General features: G+C 44.7%; 1 protein-coding gene and 1 non-coding gene across 10 annotated transcripts in view; both read left to right on the forward strand.

The window, feature by feature from the left end:
• Positions 1-4,807: 4,807 nt before the first annotated feature.
• The window catches only part of TRRAP (transformation/transcription domain associated protein), a 110,928-nt gene continuing 98,744 nt past the window's right edge, over positions 4,808-16,991 (forward strand). For 7 of the 9 annotated variants that reach the window (XM_060284046.1, XM_070043792.1, XM_070043790.1 and 4 more), the window contains exons 1-7: positions 4,808-4,941; positions 7,071-7,231; positions 7,645-7,694; positions 11,840-11,950; positions 12,995-13,099; positions 14,069-14,152; positions 15,714-15,770. In XM_060284046.1, coding sequence (XP_060140029.1) covers positions 7,132-7,231; positions 7,645-7,694; positions 11,840-11,950; positions 12,995-13,099; positions 14,069-14,152; positions 15,714-15,770 — 507 coding nt within the window. In that variant the 5' untranslated portion in view covers positions 4,808-4,941; positions 7,071-7,131. Of the gene's footprint in view, positions 4,942-5,364; positions 5,460-5,784; positions 6,220-7,070; positions 7,232-7,644; positions 7,695-11,839; positions 11,951-12,994; positions 13,100-14,068; positions 14,153-15,713; positions 15,771-16,991 lie in introns of those variants that run through there. The other 2 variants (XM_060284047.2, XM_060284045.1) reach the window with 2 other exon arrangements.
• On the forward strand, positions 7,360-7,559 carry LOC132593562 (small nucleolar RNA ZL1). The gene has a single exon (XR_009559222.1). It is a non-coding gene; the product is annotated as a small nucleolar RNA ZL1 (small nucleolar RNA).

A 16,991-nucleotide genomic window follows, 5' to 3' on the forward strand; every position in this document is an offset into this window, starting at 1 on the left:
GGAGCGTGCACCAGTGTGAAGCCCAGAGCAGGCCCCTTTGGGCTCTTTCTCCAGGTGGCGTCTCCCCTCATGACGCACACGACTTGGAGATGCGGCTCTTCATTCAAGAAGAGTGTAGCACCTACTGTGTGCAAGGCGCTGGGCGGTGGGCCTAGGAACGTCTTGTGTCCCTCCGGTGGGAAGGGCTTGGGTGCACGTGCCCAGGTGCAGGCGCTGGGACTGATGCCATTCCTCAGTTTACCCTCTCTGCACCTGCTGTAAAATGGGGTTTGTGGTCATACCTGGCCCCACAGTGACAACGCTGTCACTGAGGGCCTTGGGACACTCAGACAACCAAGATAAGGAGTGACCAGGCTGCTCCTTGGACACTCCCTGGCCTAAGCAGGCGCGTCCATCTGCCATAACGGAACAGAGCATGTCTTTTCTCCTAGAAGGTGGCCGGCCTGGCTGATCTTAAAGACTGGACACCGGCAGCCTGGATCCTGGTCCCAGCTCTGCCTCTACTTTATCCTTGGCAAGGGAGCCCACCCAGAGGGGGTGTTGGATGGCTGGTCTCACCTGGCTGGCACTGATGGGACCACAATTGCAGGATGGGCTGCATGGGAGTGAAAGAACTTCTGGGACAGCTGTGGGGTCCCCTGAGAACGGGCCCCACTGGCCCCATTGCCATCTCACTGTGATGGAGGGGAGAACAGATTTGAGTGAGTCCCCTTAGGAAAGTTAAAAGTGCTAGCCACTCCCTGGTGGCATCAGTCACCATTGTGGGGACAAATACCAGGCCTAGGAACCAGGGGACTTTGGATTCTGAGAGTTATGTGACCTTGAGAAAGTCACGTAACTCTCCTGGTGCCTCAGTTCACTTTTCTTTAAAATAATAATAATGCCCCATGGGACTGTGGTAAGGATAAAACGACTTGACACATAGAAGAGTGCTTGGACATAGTAAGTACTCAATCAGTGTTGGCTGCCATCCTTAGAACTGCTTAAGGACTTGGGAGAGTTTCACTTGTCCATCAGGAATTGAGAAGAAAATTGTGCTTGAGAAGAAAATAGTATATTAAGATTATAAATTGAGTTTCAAATATTTGACTATTTCACATTTTTCAAAGGTCTGGTTGTTAGTGGTTTTTGTCATGTACTAAATGCATAAATAGAATAATAACATTTATTACGTTTTTTTCATGTATAACATTATTACATTGAATATTACAGTGTAACATTATTACATTGAATTTTTCATGTGTAACATTATTACATTATTATACAGTAGCCATAGATGGTCACATCTATGTCACAGAAGCCACCTGCAAGGCCACCCTGAAGCCGATGTTGATGTGACCCTTCTTTGTCTAATTCCCCACAGGTATCACCTCCCCCAGAAACCTTCCTTCTTCTGGGCTCTCACAGCACCTGTCTTGATGTCCATTCTTGTCACTGAAAATCTTTCTAAAGCAGGTTAGTCGGTCTGTTGGCCCTGGCAAAATGGTATAATTGATTTCCCTTTGGTAACAGAAGGGCAGCAGCCCTAGTGTTAATATTCCTACCACAAATCCTCATTATCTTGCATTGGAAATGTAACTGTGGGAAGTGGGGGCCACTGAGCTGATAACAGTCACCCCCGATCAGCTCTGGAGAGGCTTTGGGGGTTAAATTCTATGGTAGTTTGAAGTAGGCAAAAGGGAGTTCAGGGTGATCTCTTTGTTGAATTTACCATGGCTCCAGGCCTAGATCTCAGCTTTACCGGATTTTCTGCTGGAATTTTTCAACCACAGGACACCCAGTCACCCTGTTGAAACCCACAAGAGACCTAGGGAGGATTTGTTAATTCATCACGGGGGAAAGGTTCTTCATAGGGGTGGAGCCCTTAGGGCCAGCCTCCAAGAAGCCCAACAGGTGAGGCAAAGGTAAGCAGGGACTCCAGCACACCAGGGGACAGGGGAGGGAGGATGGCCTCTTGGTGGCTCTCAGAAGGTCAGACTGAGGCCTCATGCCCTGAACCACTCCATGCAGAGACCACTTGTGCAGACTGCTCATGCCCACCAGAGTGAATATTTTGAGGCTCCCTGTATTCTTTTTAGTGTTCCAGCTGTTCCTAGCCTATGGGTTCATACAGTATTATTCCAAACATTTGTTTATGGGCTGAATTGTGTCCCTTGAGAAATCCATATGTTAAGGCATAATCCCCAAAGTGACTGTATTTGGAGACAGCACCTCTAAAGGGGTAATTAAGGCTAAATGAGGTCATAAGGGTGGGGCCCGAATCCAATAGGACTGGTGTCCTTATAAGAAGAGGAACAGACACCAGAGATCTCTCTCTTGAGAGAGCACAGAGAGGTCATGTGAGCACATAGTGAGATGATGCCACCTATAAGCCAAGAGGAGAGGCCTCAGAATGAAACCTACCTTGGTGGCACCTTGATCTTGAACTTCCCAGTCTCCAGAACTATGAGAAATAAATTTCTGTTGGGTAAGCCACCCAGGCTGTGGTACTTTATAATGGCAGCCTGAGCAGACTAAGACAACACCCAATGGGCAAAAGGAATACATTGGTAAAGAAAGACAGAGGGACTGCCCTGGTGGTCCAGTGGTTAAGACTCTGCATTCCCAATGCAGGGGGCCCGGGTTCAATCCCTGGTCAGGGAACTAGATCCTGCATGCTGCAACTAAAGATCCCGCATGCGGCAACGAAGATACAGCGTGCTGCAACTAAGACCCGGCACAGCCAAATAAATAAATATTAAAAAAAAAAAAAGAAAGAAAAGGAGCTTTCTGTCTAGGAGGGAAAAAGATGATAAATGAGTAAATATAATTTCTGATTCTAAGGAAAATTCCAGTATTATGAGAGCTAGTGGGGGGGGGTGGCAGGCAATGGTTTTCTTTTTCTTTTCTTTTTTTTTTTTAATGGTTTTCTTATATTGGGCCTTAAAAAAGGCCTCTCTGAGGAGGTGACATTTGAGCTCATCAAGGATGACAAGGAGCCAGCTTTGTACCTCTCAGGGAAGAACATTCCAGACAGGAGAATTAGCTACAAAGGTCCTAGGTGGGCAGGAGGCACATCAAGGCCATTGTGGCTGGAACATGAAAAATGAGGCTGGGAGGTGCACAGGCCCAGGGATTGAGGATAAGTTGAAAAGTCTTTGGAGGGTTTTAAGCAGAGGAGGTGCATGATCTCATTTATCTGATAGAGATGAAGTTGACACTGTCCCCAACATCTAATTCAGGAGATAGACAAGAAAACAGGCAAAAATCATAGCAGCATGATGGGTACTTTCGTAGGAGAAGCTAAGGCCATGGGAAAGCATGTGAATTTCACCAATGTTAACCTCCCCGCCCCCCCAACTGTAGGTCTTTATCACATGCAATTAAACGGAAACTTATCAAAGGATTTGTGTACTGCTGCTTTTCTTTCTCGACCCCTCCCCCAACAATATTAAATAACCTCGGATGGCACATTGGTTCCAGCCCTTAGATTTTTCAACTTTACCCAATTTTGGACCTCCTAAATTTTGGGGTTGGCGGTGGTAGGAGCAAAGAGGATTTTGCTTGCAGGTGGGCAACTTCTTCCGTGGGGGAAGGAGTGTTCTGACCCACTATATTTCTCCTGTGGCAGAAATAAGTGGCACTATATATATCCACTTACAATCTCAGCGCTTCAGCTGAGGCTTGTTCTTGAATGGCAACATTAAACAAAAGCAAGGAGCATGTCTCTGAACGTATCTTGTAGGAATTGCAAGCTCTATTTATTACCAGGTGTGAAATATATCTGTCTGAGAAGGGAAAACAAAGATTCTGGTGAGTTAGTGATGATGGTGTGGCAGTGGGGCGGTGCGGGGCGAGCAATGGGTAAGTACTGTCAGGAAGGGGCAGGAGGTGGAGCCAGGTCCTGGAGGGGCTGGAGGTAGGTCAGGTTATCACTTTCATGCTCTGTCCATTTACCATGGTTACCACGTGTTTCCAGGAACAGCTCATCATTCAACCAGTCTCATAGATAGAGTCTGCAGGTGAGGCCTGACAGGGCCTCCTGGTCCAGCTCTCTCTTGAGAGAGCACAGAGAGGTCATGTGAGCACATAGTGAGATGATGCCACCTATAAGCCAAGAGGAGAGGCCTCAGAATGAAACCTACCTTGGTGGCACCTTGATCTTGAACTTCCCAGTCTCCAGAACTATGAGAAATAAATTTCTGTTGGGTAAGCCTCATTTGGGCATCCGGGCCCCACTTTCCCCTCCCTCTCATCATTGCTCTGAGCCAAGGCACCTGCCCCGTCGCGTAGGCACTGAAAAGCGGTCCGCTGAGGTCTAGCCTCGGAGTGATGCAGCTGCAACAAATGACCAGGCCGGCCTCTTCCAGGCAGAACACATGAGCTCTCCTTTGCTTACAGGGTCTCCGTCTGTCTGCAGCCTTCGCCTTCCCAAAGACCCTCCTTACCTCCTCCCCCTCCCCGGGCTAAGAAGGACCCCAGGGCTCAAGCTGGGGAGAAAACCCCGCCCAGCATGCCACGTTCAGCTCAGCGGTGGCCTCTTCCCGGGCCCGTCCGCCGTCTGCTAAGGAAGCCCCGCGGGTGCCCACCGCCCCGCAGCAGCCCCCAAGCGTCCCTCTCCAGCCTCCTGGCTTCTGCGAGGATACTTAGGGCAGAAAGAGCCGAACCAAAGATGCTTGTCACTGCCTGCCCCTCCCTCCCGGCCTGCGGCCCCGCCCACGCGGACAGAGGTTTAAAGGGCCAGGCAGGCGCACCCGGGCGTGACGCCTCTCCCCACTCCCGCCGCCCGCCCAGGCCGCACCCACTTGGAGGCGGCGCGCCGGGGCCTATTCCTCCGGCGGCGGGCGCGGCCGCTTTAAGCGGGGGCGGGACTGCGTGCTGCGGCGCGACAGCGGCGGCGGCTGAGAGGGCTTAGGTGGGGTCGCGGGCTGGGGCTGCAGGAAGCCGGCCGCCGATGTCGGGGTAAGTGTGGGCAGGCGCGGTACGGCGGCGGTACGGCGGCGGAACGGCCTCGGGAGGTGCGCGCGGCGGCCCCAACGGGTGCGGCGGGGCCCGGGCGTGGGGAGGCCTCTGCGGCGCCGCGGTCAGCGGAGCGATGGAGGGAAGCGCATAGCGATGGAGAGAGGCTCCGAGCAACCCGGGGTCCCTCCGTCCCCCATCGGGGCCCAGTCCGGGTGGCGGGGGCCGGCGGCGGCTCTTAAACCGCCGCCGCTGCTGCCTGGGCTGGCCGGGGATCGCCGGGAGGCGGAAGGCTAGTGGCGCGGGAATTGACCCTCGGCGCCCGCCGTAGCCCGGCCCAGGAGGCGGGCGTTGGGTGTCCGGAGAGGGTGACAAAAGGAGGGAAGCCGAGGGCTGTTTGAGGCCGGGGAGATAGAGTGTGGGGTTGGGGCCCCGTCCCCCCGGAGGCCCTCCTGTTGCCCTGGCCCCTCTCGGCCTCCACGCAGGCACCTGGCTCGCCTGGCCCGGCGCGCAGAGCGAAGGTACCGGCGTCGACAGCGCCCCCTCTGGCCCGGCGCCGCCGCCTCAGGCCTGGCGCGGCGCGGCGGCGCCGTTTGCCGGGAGCGGGCGGGGCACCGGCTCCGGCCCCCACAACCTGGGCCGGGACGCGGGGGCGGGACAGAAGCCAGGCCCGGGCCCTTGGCTTCTGGGGTCTTGGAGCTTCTCTCCAGCTTGGAGGCTGGATGGGACGTCTTCCCTCGGGGCCCCCAACCCCCCGGCCCAGCGGATAGCGGAGCCTGGCCTCTCGGGGTCTCGGGAAATGGGGGGTTGACGCCTTCGGTGAAGAAGTGGATCCAAGCCTTTAAAAAGTTTGGGCACGACCCACCCGAAGTTTCTTAGGTAGGGAGTGGCCGTGACCCTGAGTCTTGGGTCTCGGTGATGGGAGGTGAAGAGGAAGCAGAAGTCGGGTCATCCAGCGGGGCTGACAGAATCCCTCCGGTTGGTTTCGTTAGTGACTTTTCCTGCCCCCGGAGCCGGCGGGCTGCGCGGGAACAGCGGCAGGCACCCTCTCTGCTTTTGGTGTCTCGAGAGGGCGGGCGGAAGAGGATCTGTGGCGTCAGGGTGTCCCCATTGCTTGGGGCAGGAGTGTGAGCTGCAAGGGAGCGTATCTGGTAGGCAGGGCCGTTGAAAGGCCTGCAGAAGAGTTAATGGTGTGTTTGTTGAAGAAAGAAGAAAAGCAAGTCATGAAACTGCTCCTTAATGTAGAGTGAAACGTGACTGTTACATTCGCGGGGAGGATGGGTAAGAGCAATTTCACTAGGTTCTCTTAAGAGGGCTCTTAAAATAGAGACCAAGTCTCCTGTTTTTCAGCCTGGAGCTGCAGTTCTCAAATTGTGGTCATCCACACCTGTTTCCAACTCACTGAGGTGCTTTTTGAAGCATTTAGCCTATTGTATGTCAGATGCAAGCAAAATTTACAGCTTCCTGGACGCCTCCCTGAACCGAGGTCTCTGGATGGTCCTTGGGAGTCTACCTTTGGCACCTGATTTTAGTGCACAGTGAAGTTTGAGAACCCCTCACCTAATGCACAGGTGGTTCAACTACAGTCAGCAGACCAAATCCAGCCAGGTGGCTGTTTTTGTACAGCACGAAAACTAAGAATGGTTTTTACATTTTTTTAACGGTTGGGGGAAAAAAATCAAAAGAGGAATAATGTTTCATGATACAACTCAAATGAAATTCAAATTTCAGTGTCTGTAAATAAAGATTTATGGATTACAGCCATGGTCGTTCGCTTACAAGTTGTCTGTGGCTATTTTGTGCCTCCAGCAGAGCTCAGGAGTTGGGACAGACCACAGAGCCTGAAATATTTACTCTCTGGCTCTTTACAGAGAGTTTGCTGGCCCCTAGCCTAGGGAAAGACGGACATACCATAGGAAAGAAAAGCATCTGTGTATAAAAATCTTGTTTAGAAATTAATAGACAGTATGGACTTAAGTAACTTTTATTTTCAAAAAAGCAGAGGGAGCAGTGTTGTTTTCTGAATTAATGGAAAACTATTTAGATTAACAGAGGCATTTAGGTAAGATTTTCCTAGCGATCATGAACCTGTGCCCTCAGTAAGTTGGTTAATCATATGCTTCTTTTTGTAGGCTGGGCAAACTCATGGTTATAATACTTTTCTCTTGAGAAACAAACTAGCTCAAAAGAAAAATGGCGTTTGTTGCAACACAAGGGGCCACGGTGGTTGACCAAACCACTCTGATGAAAAAATACCTTCAGTTTGTGGCAGCTCTCACGGATGTAAATACACGTGAGTTGATGCTTTTCGTCATTAAGAAATGTGTTGATGTGACTCCTTCATCTCAGTTCAAATGATGTGCACGTTGAGATGAGTAGTCACATTAACTTTTATCTTAATTTCCCCTTTCTCTACCTCGTGGAGAAGCAAAGTGATGAGCATTTCTGGCTGGAGCCCCAAAGAGGCACGCGTGTGGGTGCGCGTATGTGTGTATCTGTGTCCTTGTCTGTGGATGCACGTGTATGTTTGGGAGTACGAGTGAGTGTGACTGGTTGTAGGGAACTAGTTATGTGCCTGCTTTTAGACCATGACAGTCAAACTGATAAGATCTGATTGCTTCTCTTAAATTATTAAATCCAGTAATTTTAGGAACATTCTTAACATAATTTCTCAATTAATCTGATGGTTTGTTTTGCCATTTACAGCTGATGAAACAAAGTTAAAAATGATGCAAGAAGTTAGTGAAAATTTTGAGGTATGAGCTTTATATTTTATTTTATATTATATTTTATAAAGCTTTAAATTTTGAGGTATGAGCTTTTCATTTTGTGATAAGTATTCACATGTGCTTTCCTACAGCTTCCCTGTCAGTCTTTTTACTAGTAACTTAAAAATTATCTTTGTTAATGTAATTTGTTGTATTTCAAAATTGAAATTTGTACAGTGTTGTCCAGTTTCTTCACACTGGTGATAGTGACTCCTGAACAGTGTTGAGGAATATTGCTTTTGTTTTGGTTATTTGACCTTTTTTTCTTTTCTTTTTTAATTTATTTATTTTTGGCTGCGTTGGGTCTTCGTTGCTGCATGCGGGCTTTCTCTAGTTGTGGCGAGCAGGGGCTACTCTTTATTGCGGTGCGCAGGCTTCTCGTTGCAGTGGCTTCTCGTTGCGGAGCATGGGCTCTAGGTGCGCGGGCTTCAGTAGCTGTGGCTCGCGGGCTCTAGAGCGCAGGCTCAGGAGTTGTGACGCGTGGGCTTAGCTGCTCTGTGACATGTGGGATCTTCCCGGACCAGGGCTCGAACCCATGTCCCCTGCATTGGCAGGTGGATCCTTAACCACTGCGCCACCAGGGGATCCCCTTGACCTTTTTTTCATTTTCAACTATGGTAACCCTTTTAGGCATATGCTTTCAGGATACACTCAAACTTTTGTTGTGGATTTGTTATGCTAGGTAATGGATGGTATGGGAATGAGAGCTGGGTGGCAGTTTTGGCTCTCCTGTTTATAACTTCTGCAACTTTGATCAAACAGTTTCTCTCTTCTGGCTCTTACATTCTACGATTTTATATTGACCCATAGGTCCCTCAGATTCTGTTCATTTTTCTTCAGTCTTTTTTCTCTTTGTTCTCTGATCTGCCTTCAGATTCACTGTTTTTCTGTCATCTCCGCATCTGCTGGGATGTTATTTTTAAATTTCAGTTTATTTGTATTTTTGTTTTAAAATTTTGGTTATTGTCTTTCAGTTCTAGAATTTCCATTTGGTTCTTCTTTAGATGCCACTTCTGTAGAGATTCCCCATCTTCATTTATTGAGACCATGTTTTCCTTTTATTCTTTGAACGTATTTATAATAACTGCTTTGAAGTCTTTGCTAAATACAATCCTCTATAAAGGTGGATTTTTATTGACTACAGGTCACGTTATCTGGCTTCCTTGCATGTCTGGTAGTTTTTGATTGTACACCAGACATTGTGTGTGAAATGTAAGGACCCTAGATTCTGTTATCTCCCTTGGAAGAGTGTTGATATTTTCACTATAGTCAGCAGTTCAGGTGCTGGCTGATCTCACTGAACTTGTGTAGGCTTGGTTTTATGCCATGGTAGAGAGGATCTCTGGGAATCCCAAGGGGTTTCCCAAGTCCCTCTGACTTTGTAGGATTCAACCTCCAAACCCCATCTTTCTGTGGATCTCATCAGAGGTTGATTTTAGATTTTTTTGGGATGGGGCTAAACTAAGCCTTACTCTGGGGCATGGTCCTTCCTCAGCTGAATGTATGAGGTGCTATCAAGGTGTTAAGGTCTTTGCACTGTGTCGAGGCTGGACCCCCAACATCCTCTGACATCGCTAAACCTCTGATGTCTTTCTTCATTTCTCAGTCCTCAAGTGCCCACTCCCTGGTAAGCCTCAGGTAGTCTTACCTTCCCTTACCTATAAGTACAGCCCAGTCCTCAGTCAAGGACTCACAGGAGACCATCCACACCCCCTTCTGTAGTTCCTTTTTCTCTGGGGCTTTGCCCTGCAGATTCCGGCCACTTCAGCTGTTGCAAACTCTGGTATTTGCGCCTCAGCTCAGCAGGACCATCATGCTTTCCTTGGGCTCCAGCCTGCTGAGCCTGGTTGGGAAACCGTTCCCAGGCAGAGAGCCGATGTGGGGCACAGTTGGTGAGTTTCCCTTCTTCTAGAGATCATGGTCTTGCACTGCCTCTGGTCCAGCACCTGAAACTGTTCTCTCATATTTTGTCCTACTTTATGGTTAGTCTGGTGCCAGTTAGTCTCAAAGGCTGAAGAGAAACTCGCTTTTCTTTTAATGTGGCTATGATAAAACCTTTCTCAGAGTTAATATGATTAAGAACAATAGATAAAATGTTTCCTAGCTTCTGTCATGGTCATTTGAATCACTAAACATTAAATAAATGTTCGTGGGATCGAATTAGATACCCTACTCTCTATAGTAATGGATGGTATTTTTGTTTGCTGAGGGAATTTTTTGGTTTTTTTTGTTTTGATTTAAATAGATGTTTTCCAGGATTTGTTGCCTTGAACTGAGGTGGAAAAAAATCCTGAGATATTTAGAGATTGAGCTAAAGAGCTTTCTCTTCCACCCAAGCTGTTAGTGCAAATTGTTGAAAAATAAATAAATAAAGCTAAAAAAAAGAGGTGGGCGGTAGAACAGGAAAGGCCTGCATTCTGCATTTTATTGGAAAAACTGCTAGGAGAGAGCCACAGCCCTTAAAGTTTATTTGAGAGGCTGAAATTGTGGCACTGCCTGTGATCCTCTGAGTGTGGGCGTGGGGCTCTTTCAATTAAGTGTCTCAACCCTTTCTCTCCTGTTTAGGGTCTGGCAGTTAGCAGGTTAGTTCCTGGCTTTGGTCTCAGATGCATTGATTAAATTAACAGAATTAAAAGTTAGCAAAGTAATAACACTTGGGGCTTTTCCAAATAGTGCCTTTTGAAATCTGATAGGTATTTACCTTAAATGAAATTCAGATGACTGAGTCCTTCGACGAATGAAATACTAGAATGACCACCAGTAGGTAATTCTAAATTACCACCACTGTTATCCCAGAACAAAATATTTAAGTGAAATTAAGAATTCCCAGTGGTTTAAGGAATCTTAGAAATTCATTTCATTAACCACTTTGGGATAAGATTCCAGGCTAAGTAAATGTCACATGGGCCATTTCCCAGGGCAGAAAATAAAGAAATGTTGAAGTTAGAAGTCACAGGAAGCATTCGTATGGATCAAAAAGCCAGGGGCTAAGTTGAAATACTGGCAGAATAACTGGGCACCTTGTTGAATCTTTCCTATGGGAGAAATTTGAAACTTAGATGTTTGAAGTCTGTGGAATCTGGATGGTATGGGCTGACGTGCAGATGAGCTTGATTTCTTGATAACCTTGATAATGTTCCATCATGACTCTTATCCCTCTTTTCCTTCAATCCTTGAATGTGGGTGTTTCGTAAAAAGTCTTACACTTTGGGGTTGAAAGGTGACAAATACAGTTCTTGTCCCCAGTGGATTCGCAGTCGGCTTGGGGAGGGGCTGGTGAGGTGCTCTCTGGCTCCTAGGGGTGCCTCTTGACACACAGCGTGCTGTGGGCACGGGGCCCCTGGAATTGAGCTCCGGGTCGGCCGTGGGAGACCAGTGCTCAGGTGCGCATCCCAAGAATGGCGGTTCTTTCTTTGCCCCTGTGGCAGCGCACTCTTTTCTGGTTTTTGCCTGTATTTCCTTCTTTATAGACTCCTCAGGTAATAGACAACCCCATGTCTTTATCTTCCTCCCAGATCAGTGTCTGGAGCTCCAGACACATTTAGCTGCCCAGATGCCTTGACTCACCAGCTTCTCAGACTCAAGATAATAAAAGTTTAAATTCCTTCCTCTTATACTCCCATCCCTGCCATATTGAACTGGAAAAAGTTTCTAGTTCATATTGAACTAGAAAAAGTTCAATATGTACCTTTTACACTCAGCCTTTCTCGTCATTTTGTGCCTTTGCATGTGCTTTCCTTAGAACCTTTCCCACTTTCTCCCGTGGTTAACTCCTGCTGGCCTTTTAGGTTTTAGTGTCAGCATCACTTCTTCGGGAAGGTGGTCTCTGCTATTGGTTCCATCCAGTCAGTCATGCCCCATTGTTCAGTTCCCTTAGTTAGGTGAACATTCTCCACAGTGCGAGTATTTCTAGGTTTACCAGTAAATTTTAGTGTTTAGTTCTCTCTAATTGGATATCAGAAGCAGCAATCATCTTAACTTCTTTAAAACTATGTTATCACTAAAGCATCTGAAGGTATTAAAAATTACTATCAGCTCTGCTACAATTTTTTCCTTTTGAGGTTATTATAATATGTGAATTTGAATATGTACACAAACCTTTATGGGGTTTTCTTTTATTTTTGCATAATTAGAATGTCACTTCGTCTCCTCAATATTCTACGTTCCTGGAGCACATCATCCCTCGATTTCTTACATTTCTTCAAGATGGAGAAGTTCAGTTCCTTCAGGAGAAACCAGCCCAGGTAACCTGTTCAAAAATATAATGAGAAAAAAATGTCCTGCTGTAGGAGTGCAAGCACTTAAGAATGAAAACAACTCAAAAAACTTATGGTTCCCCTTAAAAACAAAAGAAATTTTGTCATATAAGGATAACTTTGTCCAAGGCCGTTGCCTCCTCAGCTAAATATCTTGGTTTTATTTCCTCATAGCCATCTCTTTCACAATTTAAATTCTTCACATTTGCTGACCAGTGACGTGTGCATATGCTATGTATTATAGCCAAATTCACGTGTATATATAGGAGGGAGCAACAGTTTCATGACCCTTCCCATACCTGTTGTCCAGCTCTGGTCTTACTATTTTCAGTTCTTGTAACTCTGGCCAGTTTTGTTTTATCTATACCCCTACCCACTCTTCGCCTCCCCCCTCTTCGCCTTGATTATTTTAAAACAGTCCCATCATAACTTTTTTTCCATAAATATTTCAGCATGTATCCCTTAAAAATAACTTTAAAAATTACCATAGTACTAGTGAAAGTTAATTGCTAAACAAAGCACTTTTATGTGGTACCAGTTCAAGATCTACCTGTTTGACCTACTTTTTAAGTTGTCAGTTCTATAGACAAAATCATGAAAGCTTAGCACAGCTTATGATATAATTAGTCCTTAGGCCCAAGGTAATTGGAGAGCACGTCAGAGGAGCTAAACAGCTTATGAAGGGAGACTGCAAATGAAGTTCACTTGGTGTTTTGCTCTTTTCATCTTAAATTCACCCCACATGCACACATTAGTGTCCTCCTCCTGGGAATACTGATAAGGTGTAAAAGAGGAAAATTTGGCTTACTTGATTTGGTACACAATTTTAGAAATACTGAAAATACTGGTTTGCAATACATGCTTTGGATTACATTTAAATAATTTACAGAACCATTTCTAAAATGGGCTCCATCTTATTGTATGGTGGTTACCAGTGCTGGGTACAGCTGTGTGACACTTCTAGGATGCCAAATAATTACCTTGGAACTGTTGGAAGGATTTCATATTTACATTTTTGTTTCTCTTCAACAGCAACTGCGGAAGCTCGTTCTTGAAATAATTCATAGAATACCAACCAATGAACATCTTCGTCCTCATACAAAAAATGTTTTGTCTGTTATGTTTCGCTTTCTGGAGGTAACTTTTGAGAATTTTTATCTAGCCGCATTCAAAACTTTTAATGATTTTCTTACTGTAAAATCCTGCATTATACAACTTTTTCACTAAAGTTCTGATTCACATGAGTAGAAATTTTTTTAATGTCCATTTTCTTCCACTTTGCCAACCAGATTACTAAGAAAGATTATTAAATGAAAATCTTTTTTTTTGAGTCACTGAGGGATTGACTAGACATAGTGGGAATCTGAAAGTGGGTGGTGGTCAACAGACTCCAAGTACAGGGGTCATTGGCTTTGTGCCTCTGTTTGTGTGTCAGGCGCAGTAGATGCATAGTAGTCAAAGAGTTCCTCAAATTCTTGGGGTTAATCCATTTGGTACCTGTTAAGCTAACCTCTGAAATTGTTTTCTTGTTGTCCTTAGTCTTGGTGTGTTTAGAATTCTGTCATGTGTCTGGGCCCCTTGGAAAGATGAGCTCTGTAGGGGGACTGAGTTGAGTTCAGATCCTGGCTCTGCCATGTATTAGCTCTGTCATGTCAGCCCCATTCTTTCCTGCCCCAAGCCTTCGCTTCCTCGTAGTAAGATGTGGAAGGCACCCCCATGCAGACAGTGTAAAGTGTTAGCACAGGGCCCAGTGCATGGTGGCTGCTCACTCATTGCTCTTTTGGCAATATTTTCAAACAATGAAACGTGTCTGCTGGGCCATTAAGACCTTGCTTCGTAGTGTGACTTGCCTTAATTGCCAGTTACTCATTTGTCTGAGTGTTACTCTCACAGGACCTACTGGCGGGCTATACTTCAGACAGTCCACCAAAGACTGCAAAAGCTTCCTCTCTGGGACAGCTGTGTTCTGTGGGTTTATGAATTTTCTACAAACCAAATCTAAGTTGGTTGATGGAGGGTGTATATGCAGAAAATGCTTAGAAAATAGTCTTTAGATTAAAATAAGTTTTCAGAAGTATAACTCTTTTTAAATGCTTTTTTTTTAAGACGGAAAATGAAGAGAATGTTCTTATTTGTCTAAGAATAATTATTGAACTACACAAACAGTTCAGGCCACCCATCACCCAAGAAGTAAGTGTTTATCTTGATAGCATTTATAAACTGTGCTGACAAATTGCTTCTGTGTGAATTTTTTACCCTCTTTTAGAGTTGACAGAACATATGCTGCTTTCAGTCATAAAAAATATCGCCTAAGTTGGGGGAAATTCTTTGTGGGTTAAACAGTGACTTTCTTCTGAATGTGTACATGAATATTTTGCTGAATTTGTTCAGTATTTGAAATGTGTTAACCAACCAAACTGGCAGGGCTCTTTGGGTGGTTCTGGTACTTACAAGTCTGAGATGCCCCAAGGCTCCAATGGCTTTTATACAAGGGTTCAGATGTGGGTTCTGAAGTCAGAGCTGGGTTTGAATCTCAGTGTGCAGTTGAGTAGCTGTGTGACAGTGGGTAAGCTCTGAGCCTTTTGGAGCCTTTTCTGTAAAATGGGGACAATCACAGTATATCCTCAAAGATTGCTTAGATAATTAAATATAAAAGTTAAAGTTCTTGGGCTTCCCTGGTGGCTCAGTGGTTGAGAGTCTGCCTGCCGATGCAGGGGACATGGGTTCGTGCCCCGGTCCGGGAAGATCCCACATGCCGCGGAGCAGCTGGGCCCGTGAGCCATGGCCCCTGAGCCTGCAAGTCCGGAGCCTGTGCTCTGCAATGGGAGAGGCCACAGCAGTGAGAGGCCTGCGTACTGCAAAAAAAAGAAAAAAAAAAGTTCTTAGCACAGTGATTGGCATCTGCAGAGTCAGCATTAAACAGTCTGTTAGCCATAATTAAGATACTATCTTTTCTGATGATAACCTTGGTAAATGCCTGTTGTAGATTATTTGGAAATTGAAAGACGAAATAGAATTCCTTCCATCTGGAAAACAATATTTAATGTCTTGGTGATTTCTTTTCCTTTTTCCCACCTTATGTATTTGTATGTTTACATAATCACAATCCTACTGTGGATGACATTTTATATCCTGATTGTTTCCCTTCACATTATATGTAAGCGTTTTCCCAATGATAAAAAATGTTTTGTAAAGTTAATTTTTAATGGATATATAATATTCTTTCATATTCTTGGATATTTAGGGTATTTCAAAATTTTTATTTCATGACTAAAACTGAATATCTGTTTACAATTCAAATTATTTTGTAGACTGGGTTTATAGAAGTAGAATTACCAGATCAAAGGTGTTAATGTTTAATGCTTCTGATACATATTGTTACATTGGTTTCCAGAAAGGCTTCAGCAGTTTAAGCTTCCCTTAGTAGTATAGTATAGTATGGTTGGGGAGGGGTGTCTCCTTATTTGCACTCCCTCCAGCATGGTGTGCTATTACTTTTTGAAAGGCAAAAAGTGACATTTATTATCATTTTCATTCCATTGCTCTTCCTGAATTAGAACACTTGTTTTCTGTTTATCAGTCTTTTTGTGTGTGTGTGTTCACATTCATTGCCTATTGGTATCTTGAGTCTGACATTTTTCTTACCTGTTTTGTGAGTTCTTACATATGGAAACTATTGATGTTTTTCTTATTTATTGTAAGCATTTTCTGTTTATAAATATCTTCCTAATACTGTCTATTTCTTTTTTAGATTCATCATTTTTTGGATTTTGTGAAACAGATTTACAAGGAGCTTCCAAAAGTAGTGGTATGCTGTTTTTAATATTATTTGAATTTACTGTTTATATTTATTTATTACTTCCTCATTCCAAACGGTTGAAGGAATAATTGGAGGGATGCTAATTTTACAATGGGGAATATTTAGTGATGGTTAAAATCTAGGTTCATAAATTAGCCCTTAGAAAAAGAGTTCTTTTCGTTTCATTGTTTAGATACTGTATTTTTGACGTAAAAGCAATATATTCTTATTGTAGAAATTTTGCAAAAAAGGAAAATCATCCATAATTATTCTTTCACTTATAAGCAACCATTGACGTTGGAGTTTTGTTTCGAGTTTAACTTTGTGCTTTGTAGAGATGGTTACCCTCATATTCTTGAAGCTTTTTGGGGGAGTGGTGTATACTTTCAGCATTTTTCTGTATCTTGAAAATTTTTTCCTGTATTGAAAAAACTGTTTCCAAGCAGTGCCACCCATATAAAAGTGTGTGGAGTGGAGGAGGAAAGGCTCCTCCCTACCATGCTCTCATTTACTGGAAGGAATCACTGTTACAGAAGGGAACGTCCTTCAAGACTCTTCTGTGGCAGTCATAATTTTTAGCGACCGATAATTTTCTGTCATATGCATGTACCTTGACCATCTCCCTATTGCTGGTTTCCCCCATTTTCAATTCATTACTGTCACAAATAATGCTTCAGTAAAAATCATTGTGCATAAATGTGTTTATGTTTCAGAGTTTCTATTTTCAGTTTTTTTTTAAGCTTAAATTTTTTTTTAAATTCACACATGGTAAAATTGACTTTTTGGTTTTTTAAGGATTTTAACCTGCTTATAGTGTATAAAACTTAAGTTGCGTTCTGAGTTATCGAGTTATCATCGTGTCAACTACCATTTTGATCAAAGAAGAGCTGCTTTTCATATGAAGCTGTCTTTTTTAACATGAAGCCCAAATTTCATTGAGAACTAAGGATGCCAGTGAGGTCCTGGCCTTTTAAAATGTTTTCTGTACTTTGTTTCTGTTCCATACTTGACCTCTATTTAGGAGACTGTGTGGAAAGTTAATTCAGTAGGGTTCAGCTCCTAGTTTCTTATCACTGGAGAGATGGGTTACATCCTCCCCGCCTCACTGAGGTGGTAATATAACATGACATACATTTCATCTTTTATCAGCCAGGAAAAAATAGAAAATACAGCAGGCAAGTTTGTTTTCTGTTGTTGGAGGTGGCGGGTGTGTCTGTCATGTTATCTTCA

This window comes from Globicephala melas, chromosome 15 (assembly GCF_963455315.2).
Source record: "Globicephala melas chromosome 15, mGloMel1.2, whole genome shotgun sequence".
Classification (NCBI taxonomy): domain Eukaryota; kingdom Metazoa; phylum Chordata; class Mammalia; order Artiodactyla; family Delphinidae; genus Globicephala; species Globicephala melas.